Source organism: Moschus berezovskii, chromosome 5 (assembly GCF_049115385.1).
Source record: "Moschus berezovskii isolate FMDL1 chromosome 5, NW_MosBer_1.0, whole genome shotgun sequence".
NCBI lineage: Eukaryota > Metazoa > Chordata > Mammalia > Artiodactyla > Moschidae > Moschus > Moschus berezovskii.
Genome location: NC_142464.1, coordinates 98,007,145 through 98,023,419, shown reverse-complemented (window position 1 = coordinate 98,023,419; position 16,275 = coordinate 98,007,145). Strand labels below are relative to the sequence as shown.

General features: G+C 36.9%; 1 protein-coding gene across 2 annotated transcripts in view; it reads left to right on the top strand.

Moving 5' to 3' along the window:
- Window positions 1–16,275, top strand: part of RASSF6 (Ras association domain family member 6) — a 70,132-nt gene extending 53,857 nt beyond the window's left edge. For both annotated transcript variants that reach the window (XM_088836386.1, XM_055434421.2), the window contains exons 6-11: window positions 478–662; window positions 4,544–4,645; window positions 5,412–5,463; window positions 11,396–11,514; window positions 11,606–11,703; window positions 11,800–16,275. In XM_088836386.1, the coding sequence (XP_088692512.1) occupies window positions 478–662; window positions 4,544–4,645; window positions 5,412–5,463; window positions 11,396–11,514; window positions 11,606–11,703; window positions 11,800–11,875 (632 nt within the window). In that variant the 3' untranslated portion in view covers window positions 11,876–16,275. The remainder of the gene's footprint in view (window positions 1–477; window positions 663–4,543; window positions 4,646–5,411; window positions 5,464–11,395; window positions 11,515–11,605; window positions 11,704–11,799) is intronic.

The following is a 16,275-nucleotide window of genomic DNA, read 5'->3' as shown; positions in this document are numbered from 1 at the left end:
CAAAGCATTCTCAATTCATCCCCTCTACTGTCCTTTAACAACTCATATTCTGTAACAAACATGATGCTCCTTCCAGGACCCCCTTATTTTTGTCTTATGGCCTTTTGTCATCTTTTATATGATGGTCCTTATATTAATAATTAATCCATTGACAACACTCATTTCAACACAGGGGAATCCCAATATCTTGCCACCAAAGATACAATAAAAATCTATTTGTATTTAGCACCACTGCTCGAGAAAAATGAAACATCACTTGCTTATACTCTAACTACAATTAAATTAAAATTCCAAGGTAAAATGGAACACAAGTGTCACCAGATGGCCCTATTCTTAAACAAGATCATTGTTATTTTCTGTTTAAAAGAATTTTAGTCCATTGCTTAGCCACATAATTACTTATTAATACTAATCCATCCATGATGCAAAGAGATGAGCAGCTAAATTATATGGGTTTATAACCTTTATTCTTCCCAGACTATTTATCTTATCACAGTAGCACTCTGAAGCCTCATGCAAACAAAGAGCCTGAATCCCCATTACTCTACAGAACTATGAGTGAAGCAACCCTGGTGAGGAAAAGGATGAAGCCTCCGATGATGGACAGAAAAGACAGACAGAAGCATAGGGCCTCTATTAATGGACATTTTTATAACCATGAAGTGAGTTACAATTCCATTAATGTCATTTAAAAGAATGCTGTCTATTGTGCTAACAATATCACTGTATTGAATTTACAATTCAAACTTACAATACTATCAGATGTACTACTGCTATTATTACTGGGTACTCTCTGTTTATTTGGCATGAAATTGTTTTGCTCGATTATCTCATTACTCACTAAAACATAATCATATGAAGTAGATACTATTATTTTCCCTATTTTACATATGAGTTAACTGAGGTTCACAGCTGTTGTTCAGTCACTCTGTCATATCCAACTCTGCGACCCCATGGACTACAACATGCCAGGTTTCCCTATCCTTCACCATCTCCCAGAGTTTGCTCAAATTCATGTTTATTGAGTCAGTGATGCCATCCAACCATTTCATCCTCTGTTGTCCCCTTCCCCTCCTGCCTTCAATCTTTCCCAGCATTAGGGTCTTTTCTAATGAGTTGGCTCTTTGCATCAGGTGGCCAAAGTGTTGGAGCTTTAGCATCAGCCCTTCCAATGAATATTAAGGGTGATTTCAGGATTGATTGACTGCTTTGATCACCTCAGATTCACAGAAATTCACAGAGGTTATACAATTTGTCTCAGGTCACACTGCTTTTAAGTACCAACTCTGAACTCAAATCCAGCTTTGTCTGATGCCAGAACCCAAGTTCTTAACCAGCATGATTGGTGAACCCTAAGTTGCAGACCCCACGATACACACTGGAAATATACAGATGGCTCAGCTGGTGCCTTTGTCAGCATGGAGCTCAGCGCTTGGGCAAAGAAACCAATACATCCATAAATGTCATTAGAATCATGTAAGTGCTACAAACGATATTGGTTCAAAGTACATTCAAACATTAAATTTGAAATAAAAGGTTTAAGTCAGTTATAGCCCTATTTATTCTGATCAGTTGAATTTCTAATTCCAGGTCTTACACGTATAATATACATATCACTTTTTCAGTTCAGTTCAGTCGCTCAGTCGTGTCTGACTCTCCGCGACCCCATGAATCACAGCACGCCAGGCCTCCCTGTCCATCACCAACTCCTGAAGTTCACTCAAACTCATGTCCATCGAGTCGGTGAAGCCATTCAGCCATCTCATCCTCTGTCGTCCCCTTCTCCTCCCGCCCCCAATCCTTCCCAGCATCAGAGTCTTTTCCAGTGAGTCAACTCGTCACATGAGGTGGCCAAAGTATTGGAGTCAAGTGCAATTATAGTTTATATAATTTGTATTCTGTTTTTTTCACTTAATATGTTTTGAACTTAATTGTGCTTTTCTGTAATATTCATAAGACATTTAATTTGGCTGAAGGTAGGAAAAGATCAGTGTTTTCTAGAACTCAAATTTTTTATGTCATGTATTTTAGCAATCATTCATCCATTCATTTAATAAATACTTTGAAACCACTCACTCTATGTGAGGCACCATTTTAAGCTCTTTCATACAAAATATTAATTCACTCATCATAAGCTTTTTCCTTAGAAAGCTTTCTACCTTTTCCCTTCTTCCTCCCTTGGAAGGCTATCCATATGTCCCTTTGGAGACTGGTGGGGAGAAATCTCCCTTGTGAATTTTTGGTTCAAATTAGACATGTTTCTGCCTCAAGAATTTCCTCCCTGGCCAGAACATGGTATTGACAGTCCCGTACAGATATGCAACTACCGATAGTCCCAGTTTCTTCCCTTCAGAGTTATGCTATATGTCATCAGCATATGTAGGGTGGTTTGTGTTAAGAAAGGCTGTGAAAGCCACATATTTCCAAATGGGCAGCTTCCAGATTGGGCTGCAGTACTAAGAATGAAATTGGCACTAGGTTGGCAGCACAGTATCATAATTAAAATTCTTCGTCTTTGCAGTTTGATGACTTGATTGCAAATTCTTGCTGAGCAAATAAAAAATCTCAATCTCTTAGCTTTCATCCTTCATTCTTTACAAGGCTGTTCATGAGATTAAGTGGAATGAGGTGAATTTAGCACTTAGCCTAGTGTCTGCACAAAAGAAGAACTCAGTTTACATTAGTGTCATTGCTGTTGATTGAAAGAGATCAAGTGAAACTAAAGATATTTCATATAAATGTCTTTCACTACAGTATAATAACTGGCAGAAAATGAAACCCCAAAGCACCTTATCAATGCGTATGCAATGACGGGCATCTAGGAATTTAAGTTGAAATAGTTGGAAGATATGTTTTTATATCATGAAAGTTCTTAATAATGCCAATATTGACTAGCACACTTATTAGAGGCTTAGATTGGGATACATAGTCCCAACAGAATACTTCCAAGACCCCCAGTGGATGCCTGAACCCAAGGATAGTACTGAATTCTATACATACTATGTTTTTTCCTATACATATATTCCTATGATAAAGTTTAGCTTATAAATTAGGTAAAATAAGAGATTAACAACAATATCTAACAATAAAGTAGAATAATTATAATAATGTACCGTAAAAATGTTATGTGGATGTGGTCTTTTCCTCCCTCTCTCTCAAAATATCTTATAGTACTGAATTCAACTTTATAAGAGCAGGAGATGATAAAATGCCTATGATGTGATAAGATTAAGTGAGGTAAATGATGTAGGCATTGTGATGCAGCATTAGGCTACTAACAGCCTTCTGACAATATATCAGGAGGATCATCTGCTTCAGATGATCCTGGACCATCAGGCTGTGATGAGGTTGATAGATGTCTGTCAGAAACAGACATCGTCAATGGGTGGGTATCTTGGGGCAGGGTGAAGTAGGATGGTGCAAGATTTTATCATGCTACTCAGAATGGCTTCCCTGGTGGCTCAGATGGTAAAGAATCTGCCTGAAATGCAGGAGATCCAGGTTCAATCTCTGGGTCAGAAAGATCCCCTAGAGAAGGGAACAGCAACCTACTCCAGTATTGTTGCCCAGAGAATCCTATGGACAGAGGACTCTGGTGGGCTACAGTCCATGAAATTGCAGAGTTGGACACTACTGAACAACTAACACTTTCAACATACTTTCTGAATGCCACACAGGGACTTCCCTTGCAGTCCAGTGGTTAAGACTTCACCTTCCAATGCAGGGGGTGTGAGTTCGATCCCTAGTTAAGTAGCTAATATCCCACATGCCTGTGTCAAAAAAATAAAAATAAAACAGAAACAATATTATAACAAAGTCAATAAAGACTTTAAAAGTGGTCCATATAAAAAAAAATAAAAAAAAAAACAGCACACAATTTAAAGTGTGTGAATTATTTCTGGAATTTTCCATTTAATTTTTTCATCTCTCTGAGGATTTTATTTTAAAATAGGAATAAAATTATGAGTAAAAAATGTATGGTTATATGTTTCTTATAATTTTTGGTGCATTACTAATCCCCAAAAGGGATGCATCAAACTTATTGGATCATGGCAGCTGTTTACCAAATTTTATCTAAAGGGCCGACTATTGATTAGAGCAATTTGTGGGAAACATTGTTCTAAATATTCAGTTAGCAGCACTTTTACCCAAATCTTCAGTTGAGATATAAGCTGAATCACATGAAATTGCCAACGTTGGACCATTTCTGACCAACTGAAAAGGAATGATTTCATATGGTTCAAATGAAAACAATTTAGAACAATTAACTCCCTAACAGGAGGGAATTTTAAAATCTTAAATTACAGTAAAGAATGATATGATTATCTGATGAAAATATTTCAAACTCTAAAATCAATATAAAGCTGCTTAAAGGCATACATAGTACTCAACAACCAAAACAAAGTAAAAATAAGAAAGCAAAATTTTAAACTCATGATCTTGGGGTTTTTGTGCAAAAGAAGGCCAGATTCAAGAGACAGACTCTTTCTAGTTTGTCACATATGTCCTTAAAATTACAAAAATCTTTTTTTTTTTCTTCTAGACGTCAATTTTCACTCCAGCTTTTGGATCAGAAACTAAGGTCAGAGTAAACAGTAATATGAGAACTGAAGAAGTAATAAAGCAAATTCTCCAAAAATTTAAGGTACTCTTTATCAGTGAACTGAACTATAAATATCTTGTGTATAATTTAATTGTAAACACATAAATGGATTTTTCTGAAAAAGACGTATAAGCATGTATATCTAAGTTAAATATTCAGTTCCAAAAAATTCTTTCCTATATAAAGTTGACCCTTGAAAAACACCTGTTTGAACGCCATGGGTCTATTTAAATATGGATTTTTTGTTAACTTTTTATTGTATATTGGGATATAGCCAATTAACAATGTTGTGATAGTTTCAGGTAAACAGCAAAGGGACTCAGTCATACATATTCATATACATGGATTTTTTTTCAATGCATAACATCTGTTTGAACGCCCATGGGTCTATTTAAATATGGATTTTTTGTTAACTTTTTATTGTGTATTGGGATATAGCCAATTAACAATGTTGTGATAGTTTCAGGTAAACAGCAAAGGGACTCAGTCATACATAGTCATATACATGGATTGTTTTTCAATGCATATATTACTGTTTACAATACATGGTTGGTTGAATTCATGAATGCAGTCCCGAGAGTTCAAAAGGCCAACTGAGGGACTAGAGTATACGTGGATTTTGGTATCGACAGCAGATAACATATTTGGTAACTGCACTGAGAAATTACCTTATCCCCAAGGAGCAGAGAAGATTTTATATCTGAAAGTGAAAAATTAAAGTGAAAAAACAGATACATAATCTGGGGTCTGGTTGGCTTAGAAAACACTAACAAAGAATTCACGTCTGTTCATTGTTTTCCACTGACAGATTGAAAATAGTGCCCAGGATTTTGCACTTTACATTATTTTTGCAACAGGAGGTAAGAAAACTCGGTTATTCTTACGTGACTGCAATGTGTTGTCATTTCCTGCCCATTAATAAGGCAGAAAAGCAGTTGACCTTTTTCTGCGGAAGAAAGGGAGGGAGGGAAGAAAGAAAGAAGAGAGGTAGAGTGTTTTAGATTATTCATCCTTCACAGTTTCAAAGGAAGACAACCTACGAATAAGGGGTCCTAGAAGAGCTTATAACACAAAAGACTTTGCTTGTTGGCCAGGTATTAAACTATCTGAATGGTGATCAAAGAGCCCTGGAGAATAGGTGGAAGATTCCCAGGAATTGTAGGCATTTCAGTTGTTGATCTTTGTACTCCTTTCTTTTTCACTTTCCCTTATCATTCTAGCTTTTACTCGAGTCATCACTGCATACCGTTACTCCCTGATGTCATCGTTACCTCTTTCTTAGCACAGTGTCTGACACGTTGTGGGAGTGTTCCCTCTTCCTCAGTAGAGAAAAATGTGCAGAACTATGTGGTGGGGGTACAAGTTAGCATCAGGACCTTGGGAAGAGACTGTGTATGGGGTGCTAAGAGCAAAGAGTAAAAGATGGATTAGAGAAACCCTAAGGCAATATTGAAATGAAATTTTTGAAAGCCTTAAAATAGAAAACCCAGAAATAAAGGCTTGCACCTATTGTCAATTAATCTATGACAAAGGAGGCAAGACTACACAATGTTGGAGACAGTCTCTTCAACAAATGGTGCTGGGGAAAAGGGACAGTTAAATGTAAAAAAAAAAGAAAAAAGTTAGATCATTCTTTAACTCCATATACAAAAATAAGCTTAAAATGGATTTAAGACCTAAATGTGAGATTGCATACTATAAAACTCTTAGAGGAAAACATAGGCAGAAAACTCTCTGACATAAATCACAGCAATATCTTTTTCAATCTGTCTTCCAGAATATTGGAAATAAAAACAAAAATAAACAGTGGGACCTACTTAAACTCAGAAGTTTTTTCACAGCAAAGAAAACAATAAACAAAACAAAACTATAGCCCACTGATTGCGAGAAAATATTTGCAAATGATGCGAATGATGCGGGATTAGCCTCCAAAAATCACAAACAGCTCATGATACTTAACAGCATCGAAACAAACAGCCCACTCAAAAAACGGGCAGAGAACCTAAACAGACATTCTTCCAAAGAAGACATACAGACAACCAACAGGCACATGAAAAGATGTTCAACATCGTTAATTATTAAACAAATGCAAATCAAAACTACAATGAGATATCACCTCACACCAGCCAGAATGGCCATCATTAAAACTGATTTTAAATTTTGAAGTTAAATTACAGAAATGACTCAGGTTGTAATTTAAGTGTCTGATCATTTGAGCCAGAAATTGAATAAATAAAATAATACATTTTGATCCAGAGCAACTATAAGAAAATGGAAATTGGATATCCAAACATATACAAAATTGAAGTCCTTATAAATTGAAAGCTTAAATATAAGGAATATATATATATAAATTTTTTAAAGTTCTGAGTGTGTGTGTGTATTCATTCTGGTTGTTTAGGAGAAAACTACAAGATAAAAATGCTGGACTGTATAAAATGTAAAAGATACAAACAAAAAATTATGAAGACTATCAGATGAAAGATTAATACCTACAGTATCAAAAGTTCTTGCAAAGTGATAATGAAAAGGCAACCAGTCCAATAAAAATACAAAGAAGTATGATAAAAACAGTTCAGAGAATAACAAAATAACCTGTAAATATTTTTAGGAAACTCTAAAACTTAAGGGAATGCAAGTATTAAAAGAAATGCAAAGGTCAAGGCCACGTATATTCAACCCACAATGCCGTATTATCTTTTATCTGATTCTACCTACTGGCTGGCATGGATAAGAGTAAAAGAGTATGTTCATGCAATTCTGGTGAAGATCTGACTCCTACTTTCTTCAAACTCATTTTAGAAATATTTATTGAAACAGTATAAATATTCCTTAGCCCAGGAAATACACTGGTGAGAATCTGTTTCACAAAAATCAAAGAACTTACAGATTTATGTGCAAGGTTATTTATAATGATAGAAAGCTAAAGGCAAAGTTACCGATCATAGAAGAATGATTTAATACATTATTAATATGCAGCTATTAAATGAAATGCGTTAGATCTGTACCAGTTGAATGGAGGGAACTTTACAATACATATTAATTAAAAGTGAAACATGCCTATAAAGGTATAGAGTGTGATTTCATTTTTTTGAAAGAATTATAAATCCATATTTAAATATGTGGTTTATATGAGTATATGATTAGGGAGAAAGGTATGGAAAGATAAATACCAAGCCATTAACATTGATTGCTTGGTTAGGGGATTGGGGAGATACAGAAAAGACAATGGGAAGGAAAAAAGCATAAAAGAAAAAAAGCAAAAAATAGACTTTGATTTAAAAAGTGTGTACAATAAAAATAGCACGTGTGATATGACCACTTTTATGTATTGTCTGTGTGCGTGTACCTAAAGAGACATGCAGAGGAGTGTCCTCTCAAAGTGAAATGCTGCTTATCTCAGAGTTCTGGGATTCCAGGGAATTTTTACTTTCTGCCTTGTCCTTTTCCTCATAATTGCAACAGTGTATAAGGGTTTTTAGCTTTATTGATGAATAATTAGGATAATTGACAAATATAATTGAATATATTTAAAGTGTACAACATGATTTGATATACATATACACTGTGGACTGATAGCCATGATCAAGATAATCAACACATCTATGAGCTCACGTAGTTAACTTTTTTTTTCTTGGGCTAAGAATGCTTTAGATCTACTCTCAGAAACTTTCAAGTGTACATTAGGTCCTCAGAATTTGTTCTTCTAATAACTGAAAATTTGTACCCTTTGACCTACATAAATTCCTTTTACAACATGCATATTATTTTATAACTTCCTCTCACAACATGCATATTATTTTAAAATCAGAAAAAAGAAGCCTATTTTTACTATAAAACTACAGTTCTTTACATTTTACCTGTGAAAATCACTTTTCTTATACATTTCTTATACATGAAATCCAGAACTGAAGGTAATCATAACTAAGACTTTTTTAGGGACTAAGAATAGAGAAAAGAATGGAGCATAGAGCACCTATTTGGGTAGTAATGTGGAAAATCAATTAGTGTACTTTTAAAACCTTTTATCTGCGAAGACCATGATCTGTAACAGTGTTTCTCAAATTGTGGCACACTTCAGAATGACCTGGAAAGTTCATTTAAAATACAAATTCTCAAGCCCCTCCAGATCTGAGGACAGTCTGGGAATACATATTTCTAATAATTATCCCAGGTGACCATGAGGTAAGAAACATTGTTTTATATTAGCAAGCACAAAACAAATGAAGGATGCAGACCCAGTTAAGATAGGATGTAAAGTTCAAAAGAGGATTCTGCCATACGACCCACCAATCCCACTGCTGGGCATACACAGTGAGGAAACAAGACTTGAAAGAGACTCTTGTACCCTAGTATTCATCACAGCACTATTTACAGTGGCTAGGATGTGGAAGCAACCTAGATGTCCATCAGCAGACGAATGGGTAAGAAAGTTGTGGTACATATACACAATGGAATATTACTCAGCTATTAAAAAGAATGCATTTGAATCAGTTCTAATGAGTTGGATGAAACTGGAGCCTATTATACAGTGTGAATTAAGTCAGAAAGAAAAATACTAATACAGTATATTTGCACATATATATGGAATTTTAAAAGATGGTAATGATGACCCTATATATGAGACAGCAAAAGAGACACATATATAAAGAACAGACTTTTGGACTCTGTGGGAGAAGGAGAGGGTGGGATGATTTGGGAGAATGGCATTGAAACGAATGCCAGTCCAGGTTCGATGCATGATACAGGATGCTCAGGGCTGGTGTACTGGGATGAACCAGAGGGATGGGATGGGGAGGGAGGTGGGAGGGGGTTTCAAGATGGGGAACACATGTACACCCGGGGCGGATTCATGTCAATGTATGGCAAAACCATACAATATTGTAAAGTAATTAGCCTCCAATTAAAATAAATAAATTTTTTAAAAGACATGTATATTACCATATGTTAAATAGATGACCAGTCCAAGTTTAATGCGTGAAACAGCTTACTCAAAGCCGATGCACTGGGACAACCCAGAGGGATGGGCTGGGGAGGGAGGTGGGAGGGGGGTTCAGGATGGGGGACACATGTACACCCATGGCTGATTCATGTCCATGTATGGCAAAAACCACCACAATATTGCCTTCAATTAAAATAAATTAATTAATTTTTTAAAAAGAGGGTTCTGGTGGGTTAATGAGAGGCGCTGGATTATCAAGGTTCCCCTTGATAATCATAGAGGAAATGGTTATCTTCAGAAATCATAGAGGAATTAAAGCAGCAAACACTGTCTCTGTAATGAATCATGTCACTTGTGGGGAAGCTGGGCTTCTCAGTTCTGGACCCTGTCTTGCATTTTTTTTCCTAGAGAAGTCTAGTCCAGGGGACAAGAACAGTTCTGACCCTTGGAACTTTTAAAAGCCCGAAGAAACACATGATACCAGAGAGGGGACTAACTGGTCTACCTTTTCCCCATCAGTCTACTTCAACAGAACAGACAGTTCTTTAACCGTATAAGTCAGACGGTGTCACACCTCTTCTCAGATCCTCCGATGGTCTCCCTTCTCACAGCAAAGTCAGAATCTGTGCTGGCCCCATTACCTCTTCTCTTCATCACTTAATAGCCCTCGCTTCATCTCCATACCAGCCCCCTTGTTCCCTAGCTGCTCTTCGACATCTTTAGGCATGCGCTGACCTCATGGGTGCTCAATTTACTTACTTATTCTTTTGACACACACTTCCCCTCAATGGCTTCATGATTCCTCTCTCATCTCCCTCAGGTCTTCGCTCAAATATCACATCTTCGGTGAGGCCTTCCTCAGCCATTTTATCAATAATTTAAAACTTTTCGCTTGCATACACATATGTACACACATGCACACTTTCTACCCCCTTCCTTGAGTAATTTTCCCCCTGAATACTTATCACTATATATGATAGGTTTTATTGCTGTATCTTCCTTATCACCATCCTCTCCATGAGTGTAAGGTCCATGAGAGAAGTGATTTTACTCTGCTTTCTTCTATAGTGTGCCGAGCACAGATAACAAGGCCTGGTACATAGGAAGAACTCAAAAATTATTTGAGGAAGGATGGAGGAAAGAAAATGATTGTAAGGGCGCTGTGTCCTGCTCATGCTTCATTCCAATAAAAATGAAATCACAGATGTGAAACTGCTTAGGCAAAAAATTAGAAATATTTTGTGGTAGAAGTGTTTATAACTTTTGGAAATTTGAAGTTCTGGGAATATACCAAATTGGAAGTTATTTTCTTTCTCATGTCATTATTATGGCTGAATGGATGAAGCCAATAGATGAATGAAATAATAAAAAATACTCCTAATGTAAATAACAATTCAGAATATATTTTTAAAGAAAATCCAAAGATTGGATGTGGGGTGAGAGGGAAATGAAGAATTGAAGATAACTACAAAGTTTTGGATCTGACCTACTAGAAGGATAGAATTACATTAATGGAACTAGGAAAGATCAATAAATATTTATTGAATGAATGTTTTTAGGTTTTGCAAAGGCATAAATGGGATGGCAGATTTGTCTGAACATCCAAACCAAAGGCAAGGTTAGAATTCTGAGATCGAAAGTCAAATCCCAAAGGATAGCAAGAGAAAGTCTATTTTTAGTTCATCTAAAGGTTTTAATTTCAACTTGCTTTTTCGAGTGAGTAAAACAATTCCTGTTCGTTATAGATTTTACAAAGTAAGTAGAAGAAGCGAAATGAATGGACAGACTATGTTCCTTTTTTTCTCTAGGATGGCCTCCTGACTGTAGCTGATTCTTATTTTCATTTGTAGAGCAGAAACGGCTAAAGAAGACAGACATTCCGCTGCTGCATAGACTCCTACAGGGACCGTCCAAAACAAATGCTCGCATTTTCCTCATGGATAAAGATGCAGAAGAAATTAGCAGTGATGTACGGATGCCATTGCCCTGAATCTGTCTTTGAGCTCTCCTGACCCAGTACCTCTCACACAAATGCTCTACCTTTTTGTTTTTTCTTTCAGGTGGCTCAGTATATTAACTTTCATTTTTCTCTCCTGGAATCCATCCTTCAAAGATTAAATGAAGAAGAAAAAAGAGAGATTCAAAGAACAATAGCAAAGTAAGTAAAAGCTTGTACACTGGGTGCTTGGTTCTTTAGTAGGTTCAATGCACGAAATGTGTCCAATGGTTAATACTCTTTTTCTCCTATTTTCAGATTCAGTACAGAAAAGGCAATCATATTGAAATATCTTCGAAGTAAACGGGTAATAAAAACAGAGACAACAGTTTAGCAGTACATGTCACTATTGCTAAGACACTTCAACAAAATTAGAAGGTTTTAGTACTATTTCAGTGCATAAACTCTATACTCGCATTAAAAAAAAAATGTGAACTTGAATCTATAGGAAATTGAATCTAAGGCTTGTCTCTCTTTGAAGTGAAGAGGTTAGGTAGGATCCACAGTTGGACTGAAAGAAACTTGAATTTAGTTTCAGTAACTAAAATAAGCTCGGATACTATGTATTCCAAATAATTTTTAGAGTAAAACACTGAGTGAACTTGAATTTAAATGGTATCTTAAGATACCATGTAGCTTAAGCTTATTTAACTTCAACTGTCAAGAGAACTATCATCAGCTAGCTCTCAGAAATGATTCAGAAGCAATTGCTTCCAGCTTTTGAAATAAAATATCAGCACATTATTATCCCACCAAGAAATCTGATGGTGATGGTATTTCACAGTTTCTTAAACTCTAGCCTTTTCATAAAACCTAGGGGTGTCTTTCAGTCCTTTGAGCCATCTATAACATCAGAGCTACCTGTCCTTTGGGACAGAAAATATTATGGACTCTGTTAAATCCAAATCATAATTCTCTCAACCCAAGCCCTTCTTTTATTCTCCCTCTGTTTTACTGATGAATTTCAAAAGTGTTCTTAAGATTTTTCTTAAGTCAATTGAACTAGTTTTCTTTATTTTTCCAAATAAACATATCACAGAGATTTAATGTATTTCATCAGCTAGCCTAAGACTTGATCCACGATAACCATTTGTTGCTGAATGAATACAGAAGGTAATGCGAAGCTGTGGGATCTGAAGTTGGGCAGGAAATCTCGAGCTCTGTTCTTTTTCTCCAAAATAACTCATTCTACAAGACAGGGCTCAGGGTCCTTCAAGTCCACTTCACCAGTCTGAAAAAACACTGAGAATGCCACAAGTATCACCTGTGATTTTACTTATGAACTCTGTATTAAAATGGAGATTTATGCAGCTTTTTTCCATTCTACTACTACTTCTATTTGCATTCCTCATAAACATGGGACTCAATGGACTCACCGACTCAATGGACATGAATTTGAGTAAACTCCAGGAGTTGGGGATGGACAGGGAGGCCTGGCATGCTACAGTCCATGGGGTCGCAAGAAGTCGGACACAACTGAGTGACTGAACTGAACTGAATAAGCATTGGATTAAATTGATTGTATTACACATACTATAGGATAAGGTTGAGTGTAGTAAACCCAGTTGGAAGATCAGTTATCAAAATATGAAACATGTTTAAGACAAAGTATTACTTCCCAATGTCACCAAATCCCAAACTGGATAAAAGTAAAAGTGTGCTATGAACTTTTCAGTCCTAGGAAATCTCCTTTATTGAATAAGACAGTGGCATGCATCTTTATCCTTTTATCTATGAGTTAATAAGAAAGTCTCAACTCAGTAAAACAAAGCAAATGTAGTGGTTAAAACTCAGTATACTTATTTAAAGTAGTCTCAAGTATCTGCCATAAACATGACAGAAGATTCATCTTTAATATCTTGAAAGTCTACAAAATGGAAAAAAATAATAATAAGAAGAAAGACACATGGTTTGAAAAGTAAAATTGCAGAAGAGAAAAATGCAAATAGCTACTGTGGGAAAAGTTGTATCTTAATAGTGATCAGTGGTATTAGTCTGGGTCTAATGAGGAGACAGAAACCACACAGTCATTTAAATGGGGTTATAATTTAATATAAAGGTCTATTTAGCTGTGAATATGAGAGTAACTATAAAAATGGAAAGGGAACTCTAAAGGGTACCCTAGTCTGAGGAAGAATACCCAACTAAGGAAAAGCTTGGAGTAAGGAGTTGAAATCCTCTGAAGAAGGAGTGACTGCAGCCCATTGCCTAGAGGAAACGTCCTCTGCTCCCAGGACACCGCAGGGTCACAGCCATAGGATGAGAAGGAACAACCCTCTGGAGTGTGGATCCAGTGGGCAAGTTAGCACAGGGGCTTCTCTGTGGGCACAAGGCCAGTTCACACAGCGTCGGTGTCTGGAGGGCTGCAGGAAACAAAGTCTGGAGAACAGGTAAGCTGAGGCTGAGGGGTAGGCACCCAGATGAAGCCAGGGGCGCTGCTGCCCGTGCTGCTGGGACTGTGAGCTGCGGGAACCGTCTCTGCGGGAACCATCTCTGCAGGAACCTAGCACAACTCTATGTATGCCGTGGGCTGTGGCATCTTTGAGGCTGCTTGGGACAGAGATGGGGCAAGTGCTTACTAGATGGTCAGCCCCACAGCGCACTTTCTGGGAGCGAGCACCAAGGTGAAGGTGTGGAGAGTAATGATCTGAGTTAGAGCAAAGGACTGTAAGGGGCTCCAGGCTGTGCCACCACAAACCAAATCAAGAGCTGCAAAAGGGGTTGCGGGAGCAAATGCTAAAGAAAGCTGTACCCCACAGGCAACTAGCGCTGAAGAAACCATTCTGGGAGGAGCCCCGGAGGAAGAAATTCAGCTTCCCGGGAACCTGGCATGCCAGCCCCTACGAACCAGGAAAGACCTGCTTCCTCCTACAGTTCTTCTCTAGCGCCCTCTACTGGCGAAGCATGATATCACGTAGGCTGCAAAGGAAGCGTATTTCAATGCTCTCTCCTGCTGCAGCCGGGACCCCAGTAAAGCCTAGCCTGAAAATAAATAAATAATGGTTTCCACGTCCAGTTTCACAGAGTCAACAACAAAAAGTGAATTTGTAACAGAGAGGCAATAAAATAACTGGTATGTCAACAAAATGCAAAGTAAGAAAGGGAAATTGGTCTATTAAAAAGATGAAAAAATGATAATATTAAATACTCAACAAATTACAGTGAGATGTACTGTACTCAGTACTTAGACTACTGGCCTTCCATCACGGCTCAGTGGCAAAAAAAAATCTGCCTACTAACGTAGGAGACCTGGGTTTGATCCTTGGGTTGGGATCCCCTGGAGAAGGAAATGGCAACCCACTCCACTATTCTTGCCTGGGAAATTCCATGGACAGAGGAACCTGGTGGGCTACAGTCCATGGGGTCATAAAAAGAGTCGGACATGACTTAGCGACTAAACAACAAAAGAGATACAAATGAATATAACTTTCCTTGAGAGCAAATTTAGTAGTAAGTTGACCCTATAATTTTACTTGTAGGATCTTATATGAAAATAATCAGATGTACAAAGACACTATATAAAGATGACTATTATTCATTGTGATAAAAGGAAGTAAATAACCTAATGTTCAAAAATAGAAAAAAATATTAAAGAAGGAAAAACATTTACCCATAGATTGTAATGCATCTTAGAATTGTTTTCTAATAAATTTTAAGTATAAGAGTAAATTCTCCTTATGTTAAGATCATAATATAGATATAGATATCCAAAAGTTTACTTTCTATAAGATAATATAGATGTTTTTATAGGTATATATACTATTATAGTATATATACATGTATGTATTTTTTTTGTAAATTTTATTAGAAAACTGAAATTTACAATGTGTTTATATCACTCACTGAGTACATGGCATTTAAAAACAACATCATTACTGAAAGATAACAAAAATACAGTCTTAATACCTACGGGATATGGAAAACATTATCCACTGAGGCCTTAAATGTAGTAGACTTTACATAACAAGGAAAAGCAATGAGTATACATGTATGTATTTATTATATATACTACAAACCAAAAGCATGTTAAATGTGGTTATAACTGGTTTGTAGAATAAAGTATGGGTGATTCATATTTTTCATATTTGTTTATCTTATTAAATAATCTATAATGAACATGTATTACTTTTTAAACCAGGAAATAGAAAATGTATGATTAAAAAGTTACCAACAAAAAAGTAGCAAGTACATGCAATCACAGAGTTCTACTAGATGCAAAAAAAAGGCAAATAAACTATTCAAGTGAGACATTAACATCACTGCAGTGGTAGTTTTGAATATGTCTGTAAAGGCTTTGATACTCTGCCTTTCAAGAGACAGAGTCTCATCCTCCTCACCTTGCCAATGGGCTGGACTTGGTGACTCACTTTTAAGGAACAGAGGAGAGCAGAAGTGCCAGGCTGTCGCTTGGGGAGACTGGGTCATAAAAGTCACCGCGGTATTCTCCTTGCTTCTTCTCTTGGATTGCTTGCTTGGGGGGTGCCAACTGCCACATCCAGAGTATCCCTGGGGAAAGGCCTATCTGACAGGAACCAAGTCCTTCTGCCAAAAGCCAGCAAAGAATTGAGGTGTCCCCTCCACAGTCCACAGCCGTGTGAGTGGGCCATCAACTCACCCCAGTAAAGCTTTCAGATGACTGCAGCCCTGTCTAAGAGCTTGCCTACAACCTCATGAGAGACCTGAGCCAAAACAAAAAGAAAAAACCAGCTAAACCACAACCTGGATTCCTGATCC